Source organism: Coffea arabica, chromosome 5c, assembly GCF_036785885.1.
Source record: "Coffea arabica cultivar ET-39 chromosome 5c, Coffea Arabica ET-39 HiFi, whole genome shotgun sequence".
Taxonomy (NCBI): domain Eukaryota; kingdom Viridiplantae; phylum Streptophyta; class Magnoliopsida; order Gentianales; family Rubiaceae; genus Coffea; species Coffea arabica.
Window position 1 is genome coordinate 16,304,174 of NC_092319.1, and position 24,631 is coordinate 16,328,804.

Sequence of the window (24,631 nt, forward strand, 5' to 3'; positions counted from 1 at the left end):
GAGTCGGCATGGATTTGGTCGAACTCCTTAGTGAACCATGAGAAAATATAAACTTGACCTACTGAAAGGTCTTGCTTGGCATACTCGAGCAGTATTGCTTCAAATAAATGACAGGTGGGCCCGGTATAGGGGTATGTAATGGTGAATCGGGGCATGATAAATGTGGTTCTATGGACTATAACCTCCCCGATTGACGGAGTGTCAACTCGTGGAAGTTCTTGATCGTGCAATGGGAAAATAGCTCCTGAGAGCTCCAATATCCTTGAATTGTTTCTGTTTACTTTTCTTGCGCGAATTGTCACATACTTGAATATTATTATTTTACTCATTAATTGGGATTGTTGCTTGGACAATGTGTTTGCATATGTGTTCTTGGCCTCAGGAGCGATTGCTCACCCTGTAGATTTGTTTTCCTTTACAGGATTGGACTTGGAGTAAGACTCGAAAAAACCCATGGGATGTATTTTTGTTTTAGGGTTTCAATGTATTTGACTAGACCTCTTTGGTTGTGTATATTTTGGAACTGATGTACCTTTTTAGAACCCGATGTAAAGACTAGATGATTGTTATATATTGTTAAGTTCAATCGTTTCCGCACTTTCTTACTTTATTTCGTGGTAATGACTAGTATTGTATTAAGCTTGAATGGAAATTGTACTGAGTCCTGGTGAGAACAGGACAGGCATCCCACAGATACCCTTTAGTTCGCTTTAGAGAGAAATAGGGGCGTCACAGTTGGTATCAGAGCGCTAGATTAGAGATCTATTTGGGAGATATACTAGAAACCTTACCCTTAAGATTTGAGATAGGATGACTAAGTCATACTTTAAGTGATACTTGAGCAAGTTAGTGACTAAATTAGTCATGTCTTAAGTGACATTCGTGCGAGCTAATAATTATGTTTCTACACCTTCACCATATCGCGATGTTGGTCCTCACAGACATTAAACCCTCCAAATCCAAGGCCATAGATTCTCAATTGAGCCACCCCGTAGTTTGGTTTCAATATCTGCTATTTCAATGTCATTGCGTGTTTCATTAATTTGTTTGTAATTTGTACTTTTGTATTGCTTAAGGATTTAGCTCTTCAACCGTTGCCATCTTTATGTAGATTTGTTGGAAGAGAAGGGAACAACCAAACAAGAAAGGAATTTGTGAAGAGTGTTTCTTTTATGAAATAACATGTATGTCCCTAGTTTATTGGTATATTTGAGTTGCAGTGACAAGTTAATGAAGAAGGGTAATTATTCTGTTAACTTTACACATTCCATTACCAATTGGATTAAAATAGCACAAAATTAAGAGTTTAAGGAGTTAAATGTATCAAATTGAAGTTCAGGGACTAAAGTGGGAGTTGCAATATCGTTCAAGGGTGCAAAATAAAATTTACCCTTTTTGTTATTATTTTTTTTTCGGGCAACAATAAAATTTACCCTTTTTGTTACTAGCCCTATACCTTTTTTGAAAAGAACAAGAATTATGTTGGTCTAAAATACTTTCGTTTAGGGATAATTTCAGAAACCTCCCTTGAGGTTTTTAACAATTTCACTATCCTCCACTAAGGTTTTAAAATTTCATTTACCTCCCTTGTCAGTCATTTAGGACCCAATGTTTACATCACTAATGGCCATATGACTTTATTACCCTTATAATTAGGATAATTACACGTATATGTGAAGGAAAAGAGTTAAAATTTTGCTAACTACATTAACCATAATATGGATTGTAAAAAGTTAATTAATTTGTCATCTAAACATAGAGCCAATATTAGGTGCATCTTTATTAATTTTTATATACTTGACAAATAAAGAAATTAGACGTAATGCAATTGATAAATTAAAGGATTTAGACATGAGAAAAAATTAAATAGTTTACAAAATCAATTAATCATAATTTGAAATGTAGAAAAAAACTAATTTGGCATCTAAAGCGGATCCAATACTCTATCTTTTTCTCCAATTTATGCACTTGATAAATAAAAGGAATAAGATATAAAGAGATTTCACTTGAGTTGATTTTTCTTATAATCGTGGTAATAGCAAGAATCTTCAGGTATGGAAAAAATGTTTTTGTTAAATCTTGAAAGTTTTTATTTTTTGTTATGGATAATGAAAATTTTTTATTGATCATGTATAGTAATGGCCCCATAAGTAAATTAACAAGTTAGATCAAATATTTAATCTAACTAATATAATAGTTGAGGGGCACTTTTAGCATAAACAAATCTTCTCACATCTGAAATTATCTTTTTATTATTATTATTTTAAATTGAACTAAATTGTTATAAGAAAATTGGTTTCAGAAGAGATTACTGATATTTTTAGAATCACGACGAAAAATGATGAAATTATTAAAAATTTCATGAGAGGTTTCCGAAGTTATCCCTTTGGTTTATGTAACCAGGATTGGGGGTCTGCAGCTGCAGGGCCAGCCGCCCATCGCCCAGTGCAATGAACGGCTGGCCCAATCTCCTACCGTCCATTGCACCCATAAATGATTTCACCGCTTCGTTTCTCAACTCATTCCTCTTACTCACAACAGTCGCATTGTCCTTTCCTCTGACAAAGGCGCAGAAAAAAGCGTGACAGAAACAGACAAAAAGCTTGAGTGATCGTCCCTTCCATCTTCATTCCGAGCTAGTGGTAACCCCCATTTTCTCTCTAACCCATAGTTTCTTCGTTTGGGCTCTGCTTATTTTGTTCTTTTCTTTGCTCAATTCTTCTCTCCCGCTGAATCACGCTTTCTTGTACAAGTCTTCTTAGCTACTTTCCCCACTAAATCAAGCAAAGTTAGAAGCAATTTGGAAATTTTTGAGAATGTGGTTCTTGTTTTTCACTTAAATGTTCTAGGATTCTTTTCTTTGCACTATTCTGTTCCTTTGGCTGTCTTTTGCTTTTCTGCAGACTGCAGGTCTAGAGTTTGTAAAGTTTTTCCTTCTTTGCTATCATAGTTTGGATTTTACTGTGTTTATTATATGGTGACTCCTCATAAAACTTTAGACAAAATGGTTAGTAACTTAGCTGAATTTTCCCCGAAACCAGGACGTGACAAGAAAAGTTGTGCAGATTTATCCAGATATTGTGTTGGCAAATATTCTTTTAATTTAAAGAGCTAGTTACTGAAAGAAAGCAGCTGAGTTAGAGGTGTAAAGGGTCAATGTTACTTAGCTGCCAGCATGTGGACATTATGAGAGAAGAGTTCAAGAATTGTGTTGAGATGTAGTACTTTTTTTTAAAACATTTTTTTGGTTTAGGCTAATAGTTGAATGGAAATCAAATGATTGAGATTGCAAGTTTTGGCATTAAACTGAACAAGTTGTTGTGACGAGTCATACTATAGAAAATTTGTATTTGATGGTTTTTATCTTCGACAGTTAGGAGTCTTCAAACATTAGTGCAAATTCCATTAGATGGTAAAATGCTAATCTGCCACTTGCGTAATTGTCATGTTTGTTTGTTGAACAGATTTTTCATCTTTATTGTAGCAGCCAGGAAAAATGCTTAGCTTTTGAGGATTTATGATCTTTGATTTTTTCCACTTTTCAGGTACTCATATGCCTCTTTTTGACAACTATGGTGAAGATGCTTTGTCTAACTGCACAGATTTCCTTGGTTTTATGTTGTTTTCCAAGTTGAAATTTTATGATACTTGCATTACTGGTTGCACGAATTTTATATTTAATTGTCATACTAGGATACAATTGATTGGTTGTTGGCCTGATTACGCTGTTTTGGTGCATATGTGCATGTCTACAAGCCTATATACCCAGATATGCCAACATGTGGATAGTTATGACATTTTTATCTGACCATAGTTTTGTGGTAAATATTGATGGAAGAACATTTAGATATTCTTTTGGTGCATACAGGTCATGGCCTCATCTGATGAAGAAGGTGAGATTGTACCAGATTCCGTAACGGAATACTACTTTGTTGACCACATTGGGGAACTGGTTTCCTTTTCCACGCTGCCGCTTCAGTGGAATGATGGAGAGATAACAGAGGAGCTCTGTACGCAGATTTATGTATGTGGGACTTCTGATGATGGTCTTCAGCAAATATATAAGAAAGTCATTGCATGGAAATTTGATATTTCTTATGTCATGCCTGAAGTATATGTGCTTTCTAAGGAGAAACTGTGGGTAAAACTTTATCGACCAAGAAAGAGTTATGAAGAGACGATCAAAACAATACTGATTACAATTCACTTTCTCCACTTTGTTAAAAAAAATCCAAGTGGATCTCAAGATGCCCTGTGGAATCAGATACTGAAAACCTTCAGGCATGCGTAATTTTACATTTCCTTTCTAATCTTGTTGGTTAGTTTTGTTTGTTTCTTTTGCTCACTAAATCATGTAATGTAGTACATTTGAGATTCTGCCATCTGAGAATGATCTATTGGGTCACATGCCATTGATCAATGAAGCTGCATTGAGGGATAAAGATCTTGCAAAATCTGAGGTTAGTTATATTATCATTACTCTGAATACACCCAGTTTATGGATCCGTCTTATGCATCAATTGGTTTTTACTCATCTTCTCTGACTTCAACCAAGATTAACAATGCTATCTATTCAATTTGAGAACCTCACTCTCATTGTCATTTATCAGATTGTAATAGATTTGCTGCTGTGTTTTTTGCATAACCAGTTTACTTGCATGAGTAATTGGTAAATTACACTTCTAGAATTGACCACTATTATCACTTTGTTGATCAACTGCTTTTATATGTAACTTTGGACCAAAAGTCACAGTGCTTCCTAAATAGCACCAGTTACTAAAACATCTAAATAGTCAAATTGTACTTGACTATCTAGTTGGTAGACAAATAAACCTTGCCACTATACTTTTTGTTTCCTTTCTATAAGCCCTTTCTATTGGTAAGAAGTTGCACCTTTACAGAAAGTATTTCAAAAAAAAAAAAAATTATTGAAAGGAATACATTGTAGCCAATGTGAATTGCTGGAAAATTATCAGCAGTTATAAGTATTGTAATCACCTATTGACTCGCTTTCTGCCATGTTGTTCCTTCCCTCAGTATCCAATGCATGCTTTACTTTCATTTCTTAGACTTGAGTTTTCCATAATGATGTCAATCTTTTTGAGTTTTTAGTAGTGATTGAGTCACAATAGCATTAGGCATATGGACAATAATGTTTTTTGCAAAGATTAAATTAAAGTCAACATCACACCAAATCCTTCCCTTCAGCATTATATGTATTAAGAAAGTGCGATATCTGTTATCTTGATCCTTCTTGATCCTTAACCAAGAAAGCGTTTCTTGGTAACACATCTTACTACCGTTCTATGTACTTACATTAGATTAATGAAGTAGACTGTCCATTTTGAAATGGAGGTAGTAGTAAACTACATTAGCTGGAAACCATCGCTGTACCAAAAATACATCTGCCCAATCTACTTTGCTGACATATTCCTGGTTCTCTGAGTGACACTTCAGATGGCCTCTCATAATCAGCATTCCTATGCAGTGACATCCTATTGCTGTAATGGGACATCAGAACATGCAATGGTTGCTCTGGATATCAATGAAGTAAAATTCTTTCCTATGATACACCAGAAACCCGAAGAGATTGCCACAGAGAACCATTTTAGGATAGTGATACTTTGTTCCTGAATTGCACAAGTTAACATGTAACCCTCATCTTGATGTTTGCCATCTTTTTCCCCCTCCATTTTGAGCTATAAACTGTAATTCCTGACTCATCAAATTCTACATTCAATTGTGTGCATTTATACCGCTGCAGTATTGTGATGGTTGTGGTTAAATACTGTCAGATTATTGGTACTCAACAAATGTGCAAAGGTATTCTAAGTGTTTCCCAAAATTGACTGCTTTTTTGCTGCTATATTTTACAATTTTTCTGACAGTATATGGCAACTTTTATTTCCAAGATGCATGATAAGAGAGAAGCTGCCAAGGAGGTCTGTGCTACCTATATCCTCCTTTTCCCTCATTTGGTGCTCATTAGATTTCTCTACACCTACAACTTACTTGCTTTACGTTGCAGGACACTCAAGCTTTAAAGAATCTCAAGTTTGTTATTGATGATTGTGATGATGATATTGATGTTGAGGATGATGATGGTGATGAAGACAGGAAGCAACTTTTTGATTCTGTCTGTGCATACTGTGATGATGGTGGTGAAATTTTGTGGTATGCAAGATTTTCCTAGTCTCTTTGTCATTTAATCCTATTAGGAGATTGATAATCAAAATGATTAAAGGATGTCATATTCTGGTTCTTTTCTGCCAGTAATGGAAGGGGAAAGAACTAAGGTGATTCTTGTAGAAATGCGTTGGATACACAATTTAGCAGTTTGCTAGTCCGGCAACTTTGTTAAATGGATATTCACCATGATCGTACCCAATCATCCTTTTCCTTTTCCTTGGTCAACATGCTGACCTGCCATTGGATTTATTATGATTAAGCATGTCTCTTTCTTCCTTCTAATATTGTACTCACTGTTGGCGGACAGTGTACACTATAAATAACTGGGTAAGACCTTTACGTTTTCATTCACTATGTAATCCACAAGTTTTCTCTTCACATGCCTGACATCGTACCGGGGTTAATTTAATGTTGTTATTCTTCCCTTTTAGCTTGTATGCTTTTACCAGAGCTGTTTCTGACTTTTTATCATGTCATTTTGCGTTACACACATTGCAGTTGTGAAGGAAGATGCATAAGATCCTTTCATCCTACCAAAGAATCTGGAGCTCATTCATTTTGTGAATCTCTTGGCTATAGTCACGAACAAGCAGAAGTAGGAGCACTTTTAAGCTCATAGCCTCATTTTTGTGCTGTTGTAAATAGTTCCCTGGCACTTGTTTGGAACTAGCTAACTCAGAATTTTTGTGTTGTGAATTCCTTTTTTCCAACAGGCAATTCAGATTTTCCTTTGCAAGAATTGCCAGTATCAGCAGCATCAATGCTTTGCTTGTGGCTCATTGGGTTCTTCCAACAAATCTTCTGGGGCAGAGGTGAGAATCTTACATATGATTACTAGATTACATATGATTACAGCATCACTGGAGGGCTTCTTGATAATGCATTCAAATTTGTTGGAATATTATAGTTGTGGCCTACGTCCATTGAGTTGTAAAGATAGCGTACATGTCTGTAAGTAATCTGGCATTATTGAAGAATAAGTACATGCCTCCAATATGACTACGACATTGTTGGAGAGCACTTGATAATGCAGTCAAATTTGTTTGGATATTCTAATTGGGGCCTAAAATGATGCTTTTGCTTGGATGAATAAGCAATCTGTCATGAATTATTCTAACTGCACAAGTGCAAACAACCTGCTGCTACGTGTTCAGTAACTTTTGGTGGTATCTTATGGTGGTTAATTTCAACTTCCTCAATTAGACTAGCTCGTTTTTGTAAAAGCAACAGTTGTCTTATTACACTAGTAGCGCCCTTCTCCAGGGTATATTTGACTCTGATATAGAGTCAATGAGTCAATTGCATCTATTTACCCACTAAATTTTCTAATTTTTCAGCATTTTCTCTCCTATGTCTCTCTGGATCACCTAATACAGGCAAACAAAAATCCGCACACCCTAAGGTAAAGATGGGGTGGCATGAAAGTGGGTATCACTGTGACAACAGGTATCTTGGGAGGAAAACATCTAGTCACTGTATTATGAGTGACCAACTAGTATTTATAGGAGTACAAACCTAACAAACTATTTACAAGAATACCCTTACTAATTTATTATCTACAAGAATACTTATATTCTCTTGACACACTGGAAGATGCAACGCAGGGATTATGAGGAGTGGAAACGAGGGTATTGCTGCTGTAAGAAGTGGTTAGAAGTAGGCTAGGTGAGTTAAACAGAAAGGACAAAAGATACTGCAAAGAAAGCGGGGAGTGGAGACATCTGGCTGTTGAATGGTTCTGGGAGGAAAGAGGCTGCCTTGGGGGGAGTGGGGACAGCAGTCTGGCTGTTGAATGGTGCTGGGAGGAAGGAGGCTGCCTGGATAAGAGGGATGTGGATGGATCTGCGAGGTGTTTGGGGGTGGTCACTGTGCATTTAGAAGAGGTGGGGGGTGGCAGTGGGTAAAAAGAGGATTGGTTTGTCATGACTGGAGCTTGTAGTTGGCCTGAAGGAGATGGCTACTGGATTTGGGAGGTGAGTGTTGAGGGGATTGTAATAGGCTGCAAGGGTACGGGCTTGGAGGGGAAGGGAATTTGGTGTTGTATTCTCTTGAGGACAAATACATGTAAGACTAAAAATTAGATTGATAGGTTGTATTAAAAAGAAAATTTTTTGAAACATTGTGGAGATAGATTGATGAAATTGAAACATCAGGGGACTAGGCTGCACATCGATGATCCTCTCATCTCCTTGAGTTCTCATCTTCAGTTTGGCGTTTACTCAAGACATGATGAGTGCTTGGCATTTACATTTGCAAGAGATGTATAACAATCACCAAACATGAAGCATTGTTATGTAATAATAGTAATTTGCACTAGATAGAGGGAAGCCCTCAATTTGTGTGGCTAGAAAGTCCAGCATCATGATTCAGAAGAATACGCAGCTCAGAATTTAGTGTGAAGTTTACAATTTCTATGGTAATGGAAATTGAAAGGTGAACAGATTAGTTGCTCTTGAATATTCTCTTTCCAGAATGAATTCTGTGGTTGACCTGCATATAGTTTCGGTCCTTATTCTGTTGGATTGTGAATATGTTTCTAAATTCTTCTATTTCTTTATCTTCCTTTGACTTGCTGGAGCATTTAGCTTGAAGCCTTTAACCAATTTATCTCATCTTTTCAAGGTCTTCCCTTGTGTTTCTGCAACTTGCGGGCACTTTTATCATCCGAAGTGTGTTTCAAAGCTCCTTCATCCATCTGATGTTACAAAAGCAGAAGAACTTTGCAGTAAAATTGCTGAAGGAGATTCATTTACCTGCCCTGTACATAAATGTTTTGAATGTAAGCAAGTTGAAGATAAAAAGGTCTATGAATTGCAGTTTGCAATTTGCAGACGTTGCCCAAAGGCATACCACCGTAAATGCTTGCCCAGGTTTCCAAATTTAATTTTCCTATTTGAGGTTTCCATTAATGCTGTTTGTGAATTTGCCCAGAAGACTTCAGTTTCAGATAATGGTAACTTTTTCTTTATGCAAATATTCTTGTCAGGACTATAATGTTTGAAAGTGACAAAGAAAGAAAGATTTATCAACGGGCTTGGGAAAATCTTTTGCACAATCGTGTCTTGATTTATTGCATGTAAGTTTCTTTGAACTTACTGCTTGAGTTTTTGCTCATTTAGTGATTCACTTGTAAACTGCCAAGCACTTCTTTGTCTAGGGACCATAATATAATTCCTAAAATTGGAACTCCAAAAAGAAACCATCTAGTCTTTCCTGATGTTGATACAAAGAAGCCGCAGCATACTTCAGGGTCGCTACCTGCTCAAGTGCAGGTTGTGTCTGGAAGGAGAAGTAAGGTTCTTGGGTCTCTTGAAGAAAAACCTGTAGCAAAAATGAATTATCAGTTAAAGGGAATTCATAGCAACTTTAAAGTTGGTAAATTTGTTGAAAATGTTGAGAAAGGAGTTCGCAAACAAGTCCTGGTAGGAAAAATTGGATCCTCTCCAAACTCTTCCAAGGATAATTGGATGCCCGTCAGGGACAAATACAGGCATTTCATAGCGGATAAAGGTAAGTCACATGTAAAAGATGATCAGTTGAAGTTTAAGAATGTATCGAGTGGCAATATTGACAGCAGGCAAACAGCGACAACTGCTACAAACAAGGCACAAAGGATTGAGCCGTCAGGAAATGCAGAAGCAGAAAAGAGGTAATTGTCTTGGTCTTCTTTTTGCCTATTATAGAAGCTGCAATCTTAATGCCTTTCCTTTCTTTCAGCATGAAAAGAGTATTCTATTGCATTATACCTCTTTATGAAATTTATTAGTTTAAGTACAACTTACCACTTTGCAGAGTACTTGCATTAATCAAAAGGTCCACTGCATCATTTAATCAAGAAGAATTTTTAAAGCAGAAAAAAAACAAAAGCATGGATGTATACTCAAAATCCATGGATGACAAGAGCATGACCATGGGAAAGGTAGAGCGCGCTGTGAAGGTACTGTCTTAGCTTACATCTATTGCTGACAACTATAATTTAATAAGAAACTGGATTGAAGGCCTTGTTTCCTCAACTGATAATCCTTCTCAGGCTGTTCGCACTGCATTGAAGAAACTAGAAGATGGGGGCACCATAGAGGAAGCAAAAGCAGTCTGTGAACCGGAAATTCTTCATCAGTTAGTCAAATGGAGGGTATGTACTTGAAAATTTAAAGTCTAAATATGTACCAGGGAAGCAATTTTTTATCAGCAGACCCATTTCCTTAAGAAACTTTATACATCACTGAATATAACAAGTTCATTATAATGGCTTACCTTGATGTTTTTACTAGCTTCATTCTGAGCAAAAACTGTAGAAGTGTTTCAGAAGATAATGGATTGAAAATGACAAAATAAACTGGAGGGTGTCTAAAAAAATAAGGAATGATTCCTTGGGATCATGTTTGACATCAAAGCTCTGTGAGCTGAATATTCTTTTGGTAAAATCAGCTTATAACAAGCTCATCATATCCTGTTATAGGCAGGTTGACATTAGATTGGCCACAAATTGGAATGACTTATCTATGAATTAATTAAACTCTAAGATCCAAGACATATACGTAGACCCTTACTTGAACTAAGTTTCTAGTAGTCAAATTGTGACGTATTCTCAGGCTTTATAGTTAAATAATTTGGCCCCCATAGACACTCTAGTGAGGTTTCAGCACTCTGCATCATTCTCCCTTGGTCAAACTTGATCTTGAGCTTTTCAACATGAGATTTAAGCACTCTTTTGAGTGATTCTTGTGGCTGAATAACAGGGCAGGACAGCTAGCTGATTTGACTTGTCTTCAAATCGAATGAGTTATTGACTTCTAACCTTTCAAAATAGTTGCTGGAATTGCTAAATCAATTTCTGCAGTAACAAAGCATATCTGTCCTTTTCAAGTTATCTTAAATGTATTTAAGATCCTCTACTTCTCAATACTTTACCTACCTGCACTACATTTACTTTCAGCTTTATTTTTCCTGCCAGATAAGCTTATCTAGAACTCTCTGTGTGTGTGTAGTGTTTTTCTTTTTCTTAGTTTTTATCCTCATAGTCTCGACATTATATCTCTGTTGTGAAGTGGGCTTAAATATCCTGTGATTTTAGCTCTGCTTTAAGCTAAAAGCTGTTATAAATATAAGGTGTTCTCAACTGGAAAAAAGCTGATTCTGAATCCCAGCCAGTACAGTGCGCATGAGAAAGCTTTTGACTTTTTCAAAACATTTGAGACAAGTAAATATTATAATTTTGTCCAACAAGTTTTGAAGGAGGAGAAGCTGTGAAGAAAAATCCCTTTGTTGGAGAACAATCATTCTCAAGTCCATTAGTTGACATCTTCTAGTTAAGAGTTTTCCTTTGAGAATCTTTTGGTGTCTCAAAATAGACGAACTCATCAGGTAGCAGCTTCAAAGTGATATTGCATGCAATATTTTGGATTTTGCTGCAAATTGTCCTTGATCTCTCAAACCAGCTTTTACTGGGAAATTTCAACAACTTGACTATTAAAAAAGAGCCCACCGGACTCAGGAATCAAGTAAAATACCTTCTTTTTTTCCCCTCTCTCTTAATTGGCTTAAATCCTTTTGTTCTAGGATCATTGCATCTCTCTCCTTCAGAGAACATGGTGGTCAAACTTTAAGTTCTAGTGCCAATATTCATGCAGCAGGTTATGCATGTTGAGAGTGGCATCTGAATTCAATAATTGCAAGAACAAGAAGTAAAGGAGCAGGAAACAAGGAATTCTAGTTCTACTTATGATTCACTAGCAGCAGCCTGGTAGCAACAAAGGATATCTGAGAATATAGTTACTCAAATCTGCAAAAGGTTAATGCTACGAAATCATTGTAGAATAAATGTCATGCCCTGTTGCTGAAGATGGCATCCTATAGATTTCTCGGCAATAGATTAAACTCCCTAAGCAAGACTACTTTGGTTCGATGCATTGTAGTTAACTTCAGTTAGATTTATAGAGTTTAGACCCAATCCACATTGGAATAATGTTTCAATATCCTGCAATCAATGTAGCCTCAGTCAAATCATCAAAGTTCCATTTTTACATGTACCAATTCACACACAAGACCTGCGGAAATTTTAATTGCAAGTCCTGATGGTTCAAAGTTCACAATTTCAATATTAACCTAATGTCAATTCTATTTATTCTTCCACTTAATGACTTAAGTTCATAATGACTTAAGTTCACCACTCTTAAGTTTTACCAAGTAGTTGATATGATCTTTGGAACACTCGTATGTAGTACTTGTGAAGTATCTTTTACATTCTTTAGTTATTTTGCCTTCATAATGCAGTTACCCATATGCTAACCTTTTGGGTTTAAGCAAAATTTTCCTTGTACCATGAATGTGATCCCTTATGGTCAGGAAATGACGTACAATGGGCCAATTGTTGCCACTGACCCTGTTGGAGCCTTTTACATAGATAATATGAGACCCTGAATGTTTTTGTGTAGCTTGCGGCCACTGCCTAATCCTCAAGACTAAATTTGGGAGTTGGAGATTTGAGAAGAAAAGAAAAGAAAGTGAGAGAAAGTTAAAGTTTCAACTGCTTGGGAGTTTCTTAAAGAGAAACAAACTGATTTGGGAGGATCTGTAGTTGTTGTACAATTAGAAAGAATTTTCCGTCAAAATTGGGAAGAGAAGAGGAGAGAGTTGCTGGAAACTAATAAATCTTTTTAAAATTGTGATTTTATCCTTAAATTTGATGTGATACAAATTTTTATTTGACTTATATATCTAATACCATTCCACTTCTTTCCTTGACTCCCAAACAATATTAGAATTTCTCCCTTGTTTTCTCTCATAATTTAAGGTTTCTATTCTCTTCTCCTCTCTCCTAAACTCCCAAACTAGGCCTAAATATGATTATATGCATAGACACAGCATAAATTGTTCACCAAATTTTTTGCAGCAATTCATTTTAAATCTTTGCCTTTTCTATATAGCCTCATTTACCTCATTTACATTGTATAAGTGTTCCTACTGCTGACTTTAAATACTTGATCCAACATAGCATTTCAATAAAGTTTTATCTTCCAGAGGAAAACTCGGTTCTTAGTTGCCACACAATATAGTATTCTTATTTCGGCTTGACAGCTTGGGATCCTTTATTTCTTAACTTAAGATTTGTCCTTTCCAAGAAGAGGGGTGGGGAGAAGGAAGGCGAGAAGAGAGAAAACTACTAGTACATTAAAATATTGTACTACTACAACATATTAGTTTAGCACCCAGTGGAAAGACCTTGTGGCCATGCCACTGTTCACAACTGAAAGACTTATAAATTTGACTTTCCTTTGTCCTAATGCATTTTTTGTATGGAAATAGGAACTAAACATTTTACTCTAGGAACAAGGCTATAGTTCTTGAAAAACCATTATGATCATCATCTGCAACTTTAGCATCTTCCAATTTGCTGTATGCAGAGTTTGAAGGGGGAAATTTCTTTCTGCTTCATTTGGCCATTATTAACATCAGAGCAATTTATTGATATTTAGATTCATACTTAGTATCCCTTGGTTTTTGGGAATTGTAAGTGCTTTATTGAAACATTATGATTTACCAAGATAATTGCAAGTAGTTTTGGTCAGGAAAACTACATCATGTTTGTCCCTCTTGACCTATTCTCAAACGTTTGTTCACGTGCTGACAAGTTGATTTGGAACATTATCAGGTGAACCATTGGGAATATTAACAGTGTCAAAGCTTTTATTCAGGCAGTTCATAAGCCATTGATGGAACACAATATGCAAAGAGTCCATTAGCCAATGACTGCAGCTTCAATTCTGCACAATTAGGTTGCTTGAGTTCACAGACTACACTGACAAATGAGTCATCTCAGAAGGACTCCTAGGCTCTTAACCCATTTTAAGGCCGTGATTCGGCTTTTTTGTTTGCTCTACATAATTGATAAGATATTGCCGAGAGAGAACCAAAAGAAACTTACAAATGTCCTTATTGAGGGCCAGGTAGAAAAAAATTACGTGTCAGGCTTCATATTGCCGTCCTTCAAAAAATTTCCTTGTGCCCCTGGATGGTGTAATTTTATCCTACACATGTGGGATAACACGTTCTAGTGGGACTAGTCATCCCTTGTGAGAGATTCCATCAGAAAAGGGATAATACTGGATTAATCAAGCCGTCGATTGTTGCCTGCAAAGTAAACAAACAGTAACAGAAAGTTGAGCTGAAGATGGCACTTTTTTATTGCTGAAAACAATTAAGTGAAAATCATAGAGCAAAGGGTTGAGAACATTTGAGTGCTTATGTTGGAACTTATATGCTTTTGTTCATGTTTTATGGGTAAATATATGAGATTGAGATGGTAAATAATTTCACATGCCAGTCATAATTTTCCAGTTGTAGAAGTCACATTGTAATTTTCAAATTTTGGTATACTCAAACTACATACCATTCAGGTTGAGTGACATGTTTGAGTGATGATATACTCCTATAAGATTATGAGAAACTCTTCAATATTCCTTCATGATTTGTAATTTCTTGCATAGTTTCACAGCTATTTGACTAAGAGGTAAAAACACTAAATGCATGTTTTGTTCAAATTATGCAGCGGAAGCTGAAGGTTTCTCTAGCTCCTTTTCTCCATTCTAAGCGCTACACTTCATTTGGTCGTCACTTCACCAAAGTGGATAAGCTGAAGGAGGCAAGATAAATTTTGTCCCTTTGTATTAGGACATCTTTGTTGCTTACTCTTGAAATGCAATGACAATTAGGACGCCTTTCTAACTCTGACTTGAGGCTTTTGAAGTTCTTTCCTGAATGACAAGTGGATAGGACATAGAAAAGTTAATCAGATGCATGTCTTAGAATTGTGATGTGTGAGAGAAGATTGTTTTATTTGTCTGATTATTGCATGTACTCGTTCATATTCTGTACTTGTAATCAGAAACTTCACACTTGAGAAAACTGAAAACTATGAAAATGAGAAGAAAGTATAAGCTTACTAGCCGAATTTAGAAATTAAAAAGGCCTCAATGTTGTTGGAGAAAAATGTTTGGGCTTTATTATAGTAGTTCTCTTCTTAACTTAGAATATTTTGAAAGACCAATTACATTTCACTGATGAGGTTTGGTCATATTATAAGTTAGACCCTGAAGTTTAGGTAAATCAAATTTATCTCTTAGAAAATAGTTAGAATAGAATTCTCATGACTGTACTGTTTAATCATTTGACATGAAATTGTCAAAACTTGTTGGAAAGTAATCATATTCTCAATTGATTAAGAAAAGGAAGTAATTATGAGATGAAAAGCCAAAAAATTGTAGGAGAAAAAGTCTATCCCCTTCCCCACCAAGCTTCCTCATGTGCCACACATTGCACAGCTTCATTCATCTTTCCCTACCTCAATCTTGTTTCCTTTCCCTACCCCAGGATGTGCCATATATCTCTCTCCAACTACCCACCTCCGCTTTTTCTTCCCTTCTACTCCTTGTTCTCCTTGATATACACAGCCATGAAAGCTGGCCAACAGAAACACATGATGCACATTCAAAAGATACATTATACATACACCACATCCCCAGAATGTGAAAAAAAGGAAACAAGAAACAAAAGAAATAGAAAAGAGATGAACAGCAATGGACATAGACCATGTATGAATAATTAATATGATATACAGGCAGAGAACTTTATTGTCCTTGTCTTTTGTGTTGTACGTTTGTACTGTTAGGCAGTTTGCCTTGGAGTGATGATTGTAGGTACTGGTAGGTGTTGTCAAAGTGATGGCTTTAGTAATTATGGTGGATCTATTTAGATGTGGAATTTGAAATATTGGTGGAAGGAAAAGGTACTTGGGATACTTAAATGTTATGTGAAGAGCAATAATGTCCTTTAAAGTACTGTATGGGCATTTCAGGGAGATTTATTTAAGCATGTTGTTATTGTCGTAATTCGTACATGACTGATGCGGACTTAAAATTTTAGGCCTTTAACTGCTTTGGCTATGTCATTGCAAAAGGCCTGTTAGTAGTTTGTCTAAACTTGAGCATTTATCTTGTCATTTTGTCTGAATCTAAGGCAAAAATAAATTTAACTCTTTGTGAAAGGATTATGCCAGTACCACTCTTGGAACTCTGGACTTTCAATGCCTAAGCTCAGTGTTTACATTTTGGCACAATTTTCCAATGGTGTCATTGGGTAGCTTTCTTCATTCACATCTCTGTTCTTGAGATCAACCTGCAAATAGTTAAAGAATTTTTTGTTCATGTTATAACAAAAATTACTGCATATTTCAAAGCAACTTATCATTTTACTTTAAGAACTCAGTTTGATATGATACAGCAAGGGTACTTTTATGGGATACTTGTTGGAAACAGCAACTTTGAAGAAGGGTGAGAGGAAGAACTCATGTTGGCCAAGTTTTGCACCTCTGGATATTATAATGCCACAAATATTATTACCCATAGAGAGAACGATTAACTTGGGACTTTTGGATGGTCATCTTACATTGCCGTTTTATTAATCTTCTCTTACTTATTGGGTATTTGTGTAGTGGAAAGGGTTTCCTTCATCGGGATTTTGGGACAGCAAGCACAGCATGATGTGCTTCTATCCTATCATGTTTTGACTTGGATGTTGCATTCTAATTGCTGTAAGCAATGCTTACTTTATTGGATTTCATACTGTTGATTGTTAAGGTTCAGCATAATTAATACTTTTTCCAGATGTTTCATTTACAGCAGCCATGCTTTTTGGACGTTCTATTATTTGAGATCTTAACTAGAGACCTACGAGTATAATTCATCTTTCTGGAAAAGGAAAACAAAAGCCGCAGTATGATTGTTTATGTGTTTGTGCATACATGAAAGTACTCCACATTTTTTGCATCGTCGTTTGTTTTTGCATTTTAATATTTTCTTACAATTAGCAGTATAATGAACCATTCTTGCTCCCATCAACTTATCAATTTTCTGTTTTTATGGAATAGTTAGTTATATGTGCTCTTTGCTTTTGTTTGAACATAAATACCTGCTGATAAAATGCTCAATTTTCCAGGTAGTTGACAGGCTCCGGTGGTACGTTGAAGATGGTGATACAGTAAGATCAAACTGATCTCATATTTATCATCTACTTTGATTTTGCGTATATAGTGGGCGGAACTGTAGGTAGTGCAGAAATGATTTTACTCCTTTACATGAAAGAATTAGGTAGTGCAGAAATGATTATGTTGTTCTGCATGGCCAAAGTTCTCTGTTTCAGCAATTTTGTCTTTGGTGTAGACTTAATCCTCTGGTTTTATTAAACATAACCTATATCCTAGGCACCATTACTAAATAGACATGCTAAGTTTGATTGCTTTTAGCCATTTGCACTATGGAATGATTGCATTGGAAACAAGAAGCAAAATGTGCATTTGCATGGTCTTCTTAAATGTTGTTTATCTGGGTGATGTATGAAGCATAAATCTGTAGATATCCATTTTCTGTGGAAACATGCCAAATTCATCTACCATAAAATGTTTAAGAAACTATTGAACTTTTGCCATGCTGGATATCATTTCACCATTTTAGCTTGGCATCATACTCTGAGACATCATGGGCTGCGATTGTGGCAACTGAAAATGAGGTCTTTGATTATTTTTGTCCGTTGATGTGTAGAAGATTTATGCATCTGTATAATATAAATGTAGAGAAGCTTTTCGTTATAATACATCTGCCTTCACATCTAAAATATCACCATTTTCTGCACATTCCTAATCCTCGTGTTTTGATGTGCTTGGCACTCTTCAAGTTTTAAATTTCTGACCATTTACTGAAATTCGCTACATATCCACACAATGAAGTAGATTTGTCTGACTGATGGAAGAATTCAGGATCAAAATGGAAGTTTTCAACTATGTGCTTTCTGGTTTTATGAAACATGTACTTTCTTGAGTTAAATAGTATAGTGAGTTAGATGATATGTACAACAGGAAGAACTTATTTTGGCTGTCACGGTTTTCTTTGAAATGATTGGTTTAATCTTCATTGAGATTGCCTTGACAATCTGCAATTGGAGAGATTGCCTTGTTAAATTATTAAACTGCTGGGGGAGTCTTTTGTATCCTTGGCATCTTAGTATTATGGTTGTTCATGTTCTTTTGATTTCATATCTGATTAAATTAACGCTGTTGAGCAGATAGTCGACTTCTGTTGTGGCTCAAATGATTTCAGTTGTTTAATGAAAGAAGCTCTGGACAAATTGGGCAGGAAGTGCTCCTTCAAAAACTATGATATTATACAACCCAAGGTGCAGTTTTCATCATATGTTCTTGGCATTGCATTCTGAGACATGTAGCTTGAGGCACTTTTTGCTCACACAATCTAGATGCAAATTCTCGATTTTGCTTCGCATAATGACAGCTTGCCTTAGTCGAAGACTAAGGACCTTTGAATTATGTTCGTGACTGCATCTAGTTTTATTCCTTGTGTTGTTCTGTGTCAAAAACCAAACAAATCTTTATCTATGTTAATTTGATTTTACCATTTGCTTTTGATGTGAGTTAATAAGTAAACTCTCTACCATAAGTATCTTTATTTAGCTTAATCATTATGAGAATAGCTTATTGTGCATTTAATGCTTCATTGACGTCAACCTGCCACATATTCTAACCCTGTTTATCATGGTTTGCAAAATAAAAACAGTTCAAAATCTTCTGCCGAACATTTTCCGAACATTTTCTAAGAGATCTAAAGGAAAATAGCCTCTGGGTAAGTATAATAACCACTGAGTATGGTACAGAAAGTAGGAAATCATAGAAGGTGTAATAGATATTCTTCTGAACCTCGTTTAAAAGAAAATAAAACTAGTTATGACATGAAACAGAAATGAACACAAAAGCTTGCAACTTCTCATAGGCCAAGAGAACTGGGCCATCTAAAGGTAGTAGTGATCTTGGTGGCCCAAGTACAAAGTACATACAGGTTCAAAATTGCCTTTCCAAGTTAGATTAATGATTTTTAGCTTTAGCTTCTACTAGCTTGGTCCAGCATTTGTTTAGGATTTTAAAAGATCAAATTATTTCAGACCAAGCGATGTTCAGTAATGGGGGATCTTTGCATATCCATACAGGATAATCTATTACTGCAGTAAGTGCTGCTTAGAGATATATTTGAGCAAGTAGATTTTGCAAAGAAAGTTAGGGTAGACATACCTGATCTTAGCAAAAAGCCATGGTTGAGCTGTTGTTGATTGGCTTGAAATATTTGAAGAATACTTTCAGGTATGACTTCCAACAGATCGGGTGAAACTAGTTGATATATTAAAAGTTGAGCATTGAAGTTCTGAAAGAAGGTTTAGGGAAAAAAAGGTGAATGACTTGTGTCTTTGGGAGAAACAGAAAGATGCATCTTATTGAAAGTTTCTTTTTCAATTTTTTTTCCAAGACAGTTTAAGGTTTATTTGTCTTAGCAGTTAAAATCCCTTGGTTCTTTTTACTCTAGTCCTTGTTCTTGCCATTGTCAAACTTAGAGTTTCCTCGACTGACAAACCCCTGTATTATGATTCATGATTCTTGGTGAAGGATGCTTGTGATCAGTTTATGCTCTAAACCAGGTAATCACTTCTGAATATGTGCTTGATGGGTAGTTATATGTGATACAAATAGGAATCACAATGTTGATCTGACAATCTGTCAGATCTGTTACAATCATCCAAGATTCAATGCATTAGAGATGCAGTTCATTGCTCTTTGGTGTAAAGTAGGTTCAGAGGGATTCAAAAGGTATCCTTTCCATGGGTCGAACAATCACAGACGATTAACACTTCTTTCAATAAACAAGTCAATTGCTTAAGATGGTGGGTTTTGAATAAGAATGCTTTGTTTATTTTATAAAGGTCAGTGCTAGTGAGGCATGTCTCCTATTGACCAATGTCATTGCTGGGTTTGCTCTTTTTTCTTCGTGCTGCTTGGAAAGCAATATAAATATTTTCTGGAAGGTATTGAATAGAACAAGGTTGTCGGGCAAAATACCAATATTCCTGTGCAAGCTGCTTTTAATTCCATGGTAAGTTTGTGTAAACTTTAAAAAAGAAAAGGAAATAAACAAAACTCTGCTTTTCTTTATTTTCCCACACACCGAATATGCTTACAAGGTACGCATTTATAGGACAACCCTATCACAGTTCTGCCACAAGTTAAGGTAATAGAACCATGATTTTAGGGATTACGTAACCAACTCATATCCTATATTTTATTTTAGTTAATCTATTCAAACTTGATTGATCATAAGCAATAAAATCCCATAATCATGGGAGATAATATCTTCGGCAGTTTGGATTGTTGCTTCAGGTGTCTTGTACATTAGGTTAGATCCGGCATATACATCTCCATTTTTTTGTTCAAAGACAGGCATTAGAATCCATGCTGAGGATAAAATCTTTAATTGAAGAAGAATCAGTAGCCAGGATTAGCTTTTGCTTTGTTTTTCTAGTGAGGGATCTTCTTATTTTATGTGCTGTTATAATTTATTGTTCTCCTATGGGATGATACTTTCCGTTGTTTTTTTTTTTTTTTATATTGTATCTTGTAATATTGAGATAGGAAAAAGGAAGTGCTGAAAGGGAAAGTTTCTTTTGCTTAGGTTTAGGCATTGAAAAGAAATCATCTTCCATAACTTTAGAAAATGTGGATGGGACATAGGGCTTGTTTCACCGCAAAGACTAACTTGGTTAACCTGAGTATCATTAATTTTCTCCTTCAGTGCAGCTAGAGCTTTAATATTTGGGGAAAAGAGGTAATGCATGCATCTTCATATAACAACCCTTCCTTTTTCACCAAGTTTACTGCAAACCTAACAAGAAACTACTGGGGACATGCATAGTCAATTTGCTTCTTAGGCACACATTAGAAAAAAGTATATTACTGGAAATTCATGATATTTGCATCTCTCCTGCAGTCTTTCTAAGGTAGCAGCAACTTAAAGTGAAGAAGCATGTCCTGGCCCAATTGTTTTACGTTCCATGCATGGATCATTTTTAAGTATATATAAGGCCATAGCTGAAAGTAATAAACCTAAAACTGTTTAGGCTATCAGTTCATGATCATGTTCAAGGTCATTGCTAATGTTTTGGTTTTCATCCCACATCTTTTGATCTGATAAAGATTGCGTTTATTGCCCCTCATGAGCAATGATTTTTAATGCCTAGTTTTCTCCTTTTAATGCTTTGCTACTGTTCTTCAGAATGCTTTCAGTTTTGAGAAAAGGAATTGGATGAGTATTTGTCAAGATGAATTACCTGCTGGATCAAATCTTGTAAGTTGCGAAATAGGTGGCTTTCTGTGACTTTGTCTATGTTGTAGAGTTATATTTGAAGATCCTCACTATTCATCGTGAACAGATCATGGGGCTGAATCCTCCTTTTGGCGTCCATGCATCTCTGGCTAATACGTTCATTTCAAAAGCTCTGACATTCAGTCCAAAGCTCATGATTCTCATTGTTCCTAAAGAAACTAAAAGGTAAAATTTGTACTTAAAGAAGCTATAAGATAAACTTTGTACTTCAGAAATTCCAGAAAGTATGATTTACCTGCTCATTATTATTGTTATTATTTTCCTTCTGGCAACTACAGACTTGACAGGGGAAAGTTGCCATATGATTTGATTTGGGAAGATGACAAATTACTTTCTGGGAAGGTAAGAAAATTAGCAATTAGCATCTTCTCGCTCTCCCCTTCACTGCCTGCCAACCCCCATACATTGATCTAATTTGAGGATGAAGTAAATCACTTACTCAAATAATTTTTTATCAGTCCTTTTATCTGCCTGGGTCAGTGGATGTGCTTGCTCAGCAAATGGAGCAGTGGAACGCGGAGACACCACCATTATATTTATGGAGTCGCCCTGATTGGACTGTCAAGCACAAAGCAATAGCTCGAGAGCATGGCCATATTAGCATGGAACTAGATGTTGGCCGTATCAGGGAAATCAATGTTGAACCTTCTGTTTCGAATTATCTAATGGAAGATAAGCATGACTGTTACCATGATTTTTCTAGTGTCATGAAAGGCTACAGTGACATTACCAGTATGCTGGATGATTTGCCTGATGAATTTGATGGGACTCAACCTAATCAGCTCAGGGACACTCGTGCTGAGATGCAGTTTGATCGCCAGCTGAAGAACAGATGTCCTGATGCTGAAGATCATAGTGTCGACATGGATTGGGAAATTGTGTAGGCTCTGTTAAAACTGCTCGCCATGATTGGACAAATGGGTGTTCCAAGTGCAGTTTTCTGCTGTGTCCGCGAAAGTTCAAAAGCAATGTTAACAATTACTCAATTCTACTGTTTCCAACTTGAATGAGCTTCAAAGCCTGTTAAAGTGTTGACAACTTCTATTTGCCTTGGAATGTTTCGGTCGGTAACTTTCTACCAAAATTGTATGACTTAAAAATGTATAATCCATTACCTTGGGTAAACTGTTCATCTTCGATGAATTATCTTGCGTTACTGAATGTGTTCTTTTTCCTATTTTCTAGTTTCTTTTCTTTTTTGAACTTGTGACAAACATTTTATGTGCAACCTGAGCGTCATAAACTAAAAGCAGGAACCCAAAATTCAGGAATCAGTAGTTAAGAAAGAATAATATTTTTTTCCCGTACCGTTAGTCTCATGCGTCATCTTCTCTTAAAGTTTTGTGAGGTCACGCTTTTTGCCTGTGGAGAGCCCTGGTATTGTCACTTTTTTGTTTCTTTTTTTTTTTGTGATTATTATTAATGTATAATACATTTTAGTTAGGAGCGTGGTAATTTTTTTATGGTCTGTTTTTTATTTTTAAATTGATTTTATTTTAGTGAGAATAGGATTTGATAAGGTTAATGATGCATCTATTTTAGCAATTTGAGATTACATTACAGCGATCAAATAAATTATTACTTTGTTGGATTAATGGTTGTAGGGCTATAAATATGTCGTGTTGTGTCATTTTCTTGTTCATGTCAAAATATATATATAAACTCATAAATTCCACATTTAAATTTTATGTCATGGTCTTGTCATATTCTATTTGTTTGGTAATATGTCAGTATCGTGTCTTAACTCGTTTTGCTCATTTAATTTTGGATTATCTTTTTATATACTGATAATGTAGTAATTTTTTTCTACACTGCTAGTTATAAATTAACTTTTTAAGTGAAAATTAGTAATGAAACACCACAAAATTTCGAGAACGTAGAGCATAAGCATATAAAAAGGAAACAAAGTGGATTAACAAGTAATAGTCCAAAACAATAAACTATTAAAATATTATAAAATAACAATCATTTTGTATTCCAAAAGCCATAGAGCAGACTAATCTTCATCAGCCAAGAGAATGTAAATTGGTGAATGTCCCAATCTGCCAAGAGAATGTAAATTGATGAATGAAGTATCATACCATGACTGGTTAGTACCCAAGCTTTATCCTTTTAGCTAGCAAGTTAGTTTTGAGTCTTTTGAATTTTGACGGGTGGTAAATTTTGACAAATCTGCCATGTTTTTTACTAGAAATACTCCCATGATGCTTAGAGGGGAAATTAGTGAGGTGTTGGACAATATGAGGGAAGCTCATGGTGGTAAATATCTAGGTCTTCCGATGACCATTGGGAGAGCTAAAACCCAGGTTTTTGGGTATTTGATGAGTAACATTAGTAGTAAACTTCAAGGATGGAAACAAAAGTTGCTTAGCCAAGGGGGTATAGAGGTTTTGATCAAATCAGTCATTATGGTTATGCCTACATACATTATGTCCTGCTTTAAAATACCCAAAGGTTTGTGCAAAGCCATTAGTGCTAGAATCGCTAGGTATTGGTGGGGTGGTGGGGAATCTGAAAAAAAAGTACATTGGATTAGGTGGAGTAAACTTTCAGAGGTCAAAGGGAAAGGGGGGATGGGTTTTAGAGACCTGGAAGCCTCCAATATGGCCCTGCTTGCAAAACAAATTTAGAGAATTGTTATCAATCCAAATTTGTTAGTAAGCAAAGTCCTGAAGGCTAAGTATATGAAAGAGGATGACTGGTTAGGACAATAACCACCTAACAATGCTTCTTGGTGTTGGAAAAGCATGCATAAGGAAGGAGAACTACTTCAACAGGGGCTATGGAAGAAAGTGGGAAATGGAAGGTCAGTGAAAATTTGGCATGATAGATGGATACCTGGCTTGGTTGATGGAAGAGTAACAACGGTCAAACCAATAGGATGTCAACTCGAGTTTGTCCACGAGCAAATAGAGGGAGGAAAGTGGAAGAATGATCTCTTGAAGCACTGGTTTAATGTTGTTGATGTGGATCACATTACTAATATCCCCCTTAGTTTATATGATAGAAAAGACAGATTCTTTTGGAATTATAGCAAGTTTGGGATTTACACTGTGAAGACTGGATATGTTGTTGCAAAGGAACAAAGTGAAATGACGAATCGAAGACTTGCATCTGATCCGGAAACCAGCTGGGAAATTAGAAAGCACACAGTATGGAAAAGATTGTGTTGA

The 24,631-nt window shown here is 35.9% G+C and overlaps 2 protein-coding genes and 1 long non-coding RNA gene across 8 annotated transcripts; 2 read left to right on the forward strand and 1 right to left on the reverse strand.

Moving 5' to 3' along the window:
• The first annotated feature begins 2,418 nt into the window (after positions 1 to 2,418).
• Positions 2,419 to 22,601, forward strand: LOC113690374 (protein ENHANCED DOWNY MILDEW 2-like). 5 transcript variants are annotated; one of them, XM_072050634.1, is made up of 20 exons: positions 2,419 to 2,642; positions 3,465 to 3,545; positions 3,869 to 4,281; positions 4,364 to 4,460; positions 5,889 to 5,942; positions 6,029 to 6,174; positions 6,688 to 6,784; positions 6,903 to 7,001; positions 8,812 to 9,059; positions 9,176 to 9,265; positions 9,347 to 9,838; positions 9,982 to 10,126; positions 10,220 to 10,321; positions 14,738 to 14,830; positions 17,182 to 17,223; positions 18,304 to 18,414; positions 21,348 to 21,419; positions 21,505 to 21,623; positions 21,737 to 21,800; positions 21,917 to 22,601. In XM_072050634.1, exons 3-20 carry the CDS (start codon positions 3,872 to 3,874, stop codon positions 22,340 to 22,342), a joined length of 2,907 nt encoding a protein of 968 aa, XP_071906735.1. In that variant the 5' UTR covers positions 2,419 to 2,642; positions 3,465 to 3,545; positions 3,869 to 3,871; the 3' UTR covers positions 22,343 to 22,601. The 5 variants fall into 5 exon arrangements, with proteins under 5 accessions (XP_071906735.1, XP_071906736.1, XP_071906737.1 ...); XM_072050635.1 differs by having other exon boundaries at positions 3,485 to 3,545; XM_072050636.1 differs by having other exon boundaries at positions 3,488 to 3,545.
• Positions 13,903 to 19,445, reverse strand: LOC113690375 (uncharacterized). Of its 2 annotated transcripts, XR_003448426.2 has the most exons (3): positions 19,319 to 19,445; positions 16,247 to 16,362; positions 13,903 to 14,319 (listed from the first exon to the last, which is right to left on the reverse strand). It is a non-coding gene; the product is annotated as an uncharacterized lncRNA (long non-coding RNA). The 2 variants fall into 2 exon arrangements; XR_011815021.1 differs by lacking the exon at positions 16,247 to 16,362.
• Positions 22,602 to 24,205: 1,604 nt separating the features above from the next.
• LOC140007222 (uncharacterized) lies at positions 24,206 to 24,631 on the forward strand. The gene has a single exon (XM_072049920.1). It carries the CDS (start codon positions 24,206 to 24,208, stop codon positions 24,629 to 24,631), a length of 426 nt encoding a protein of 141 aa, XP_071906021.1.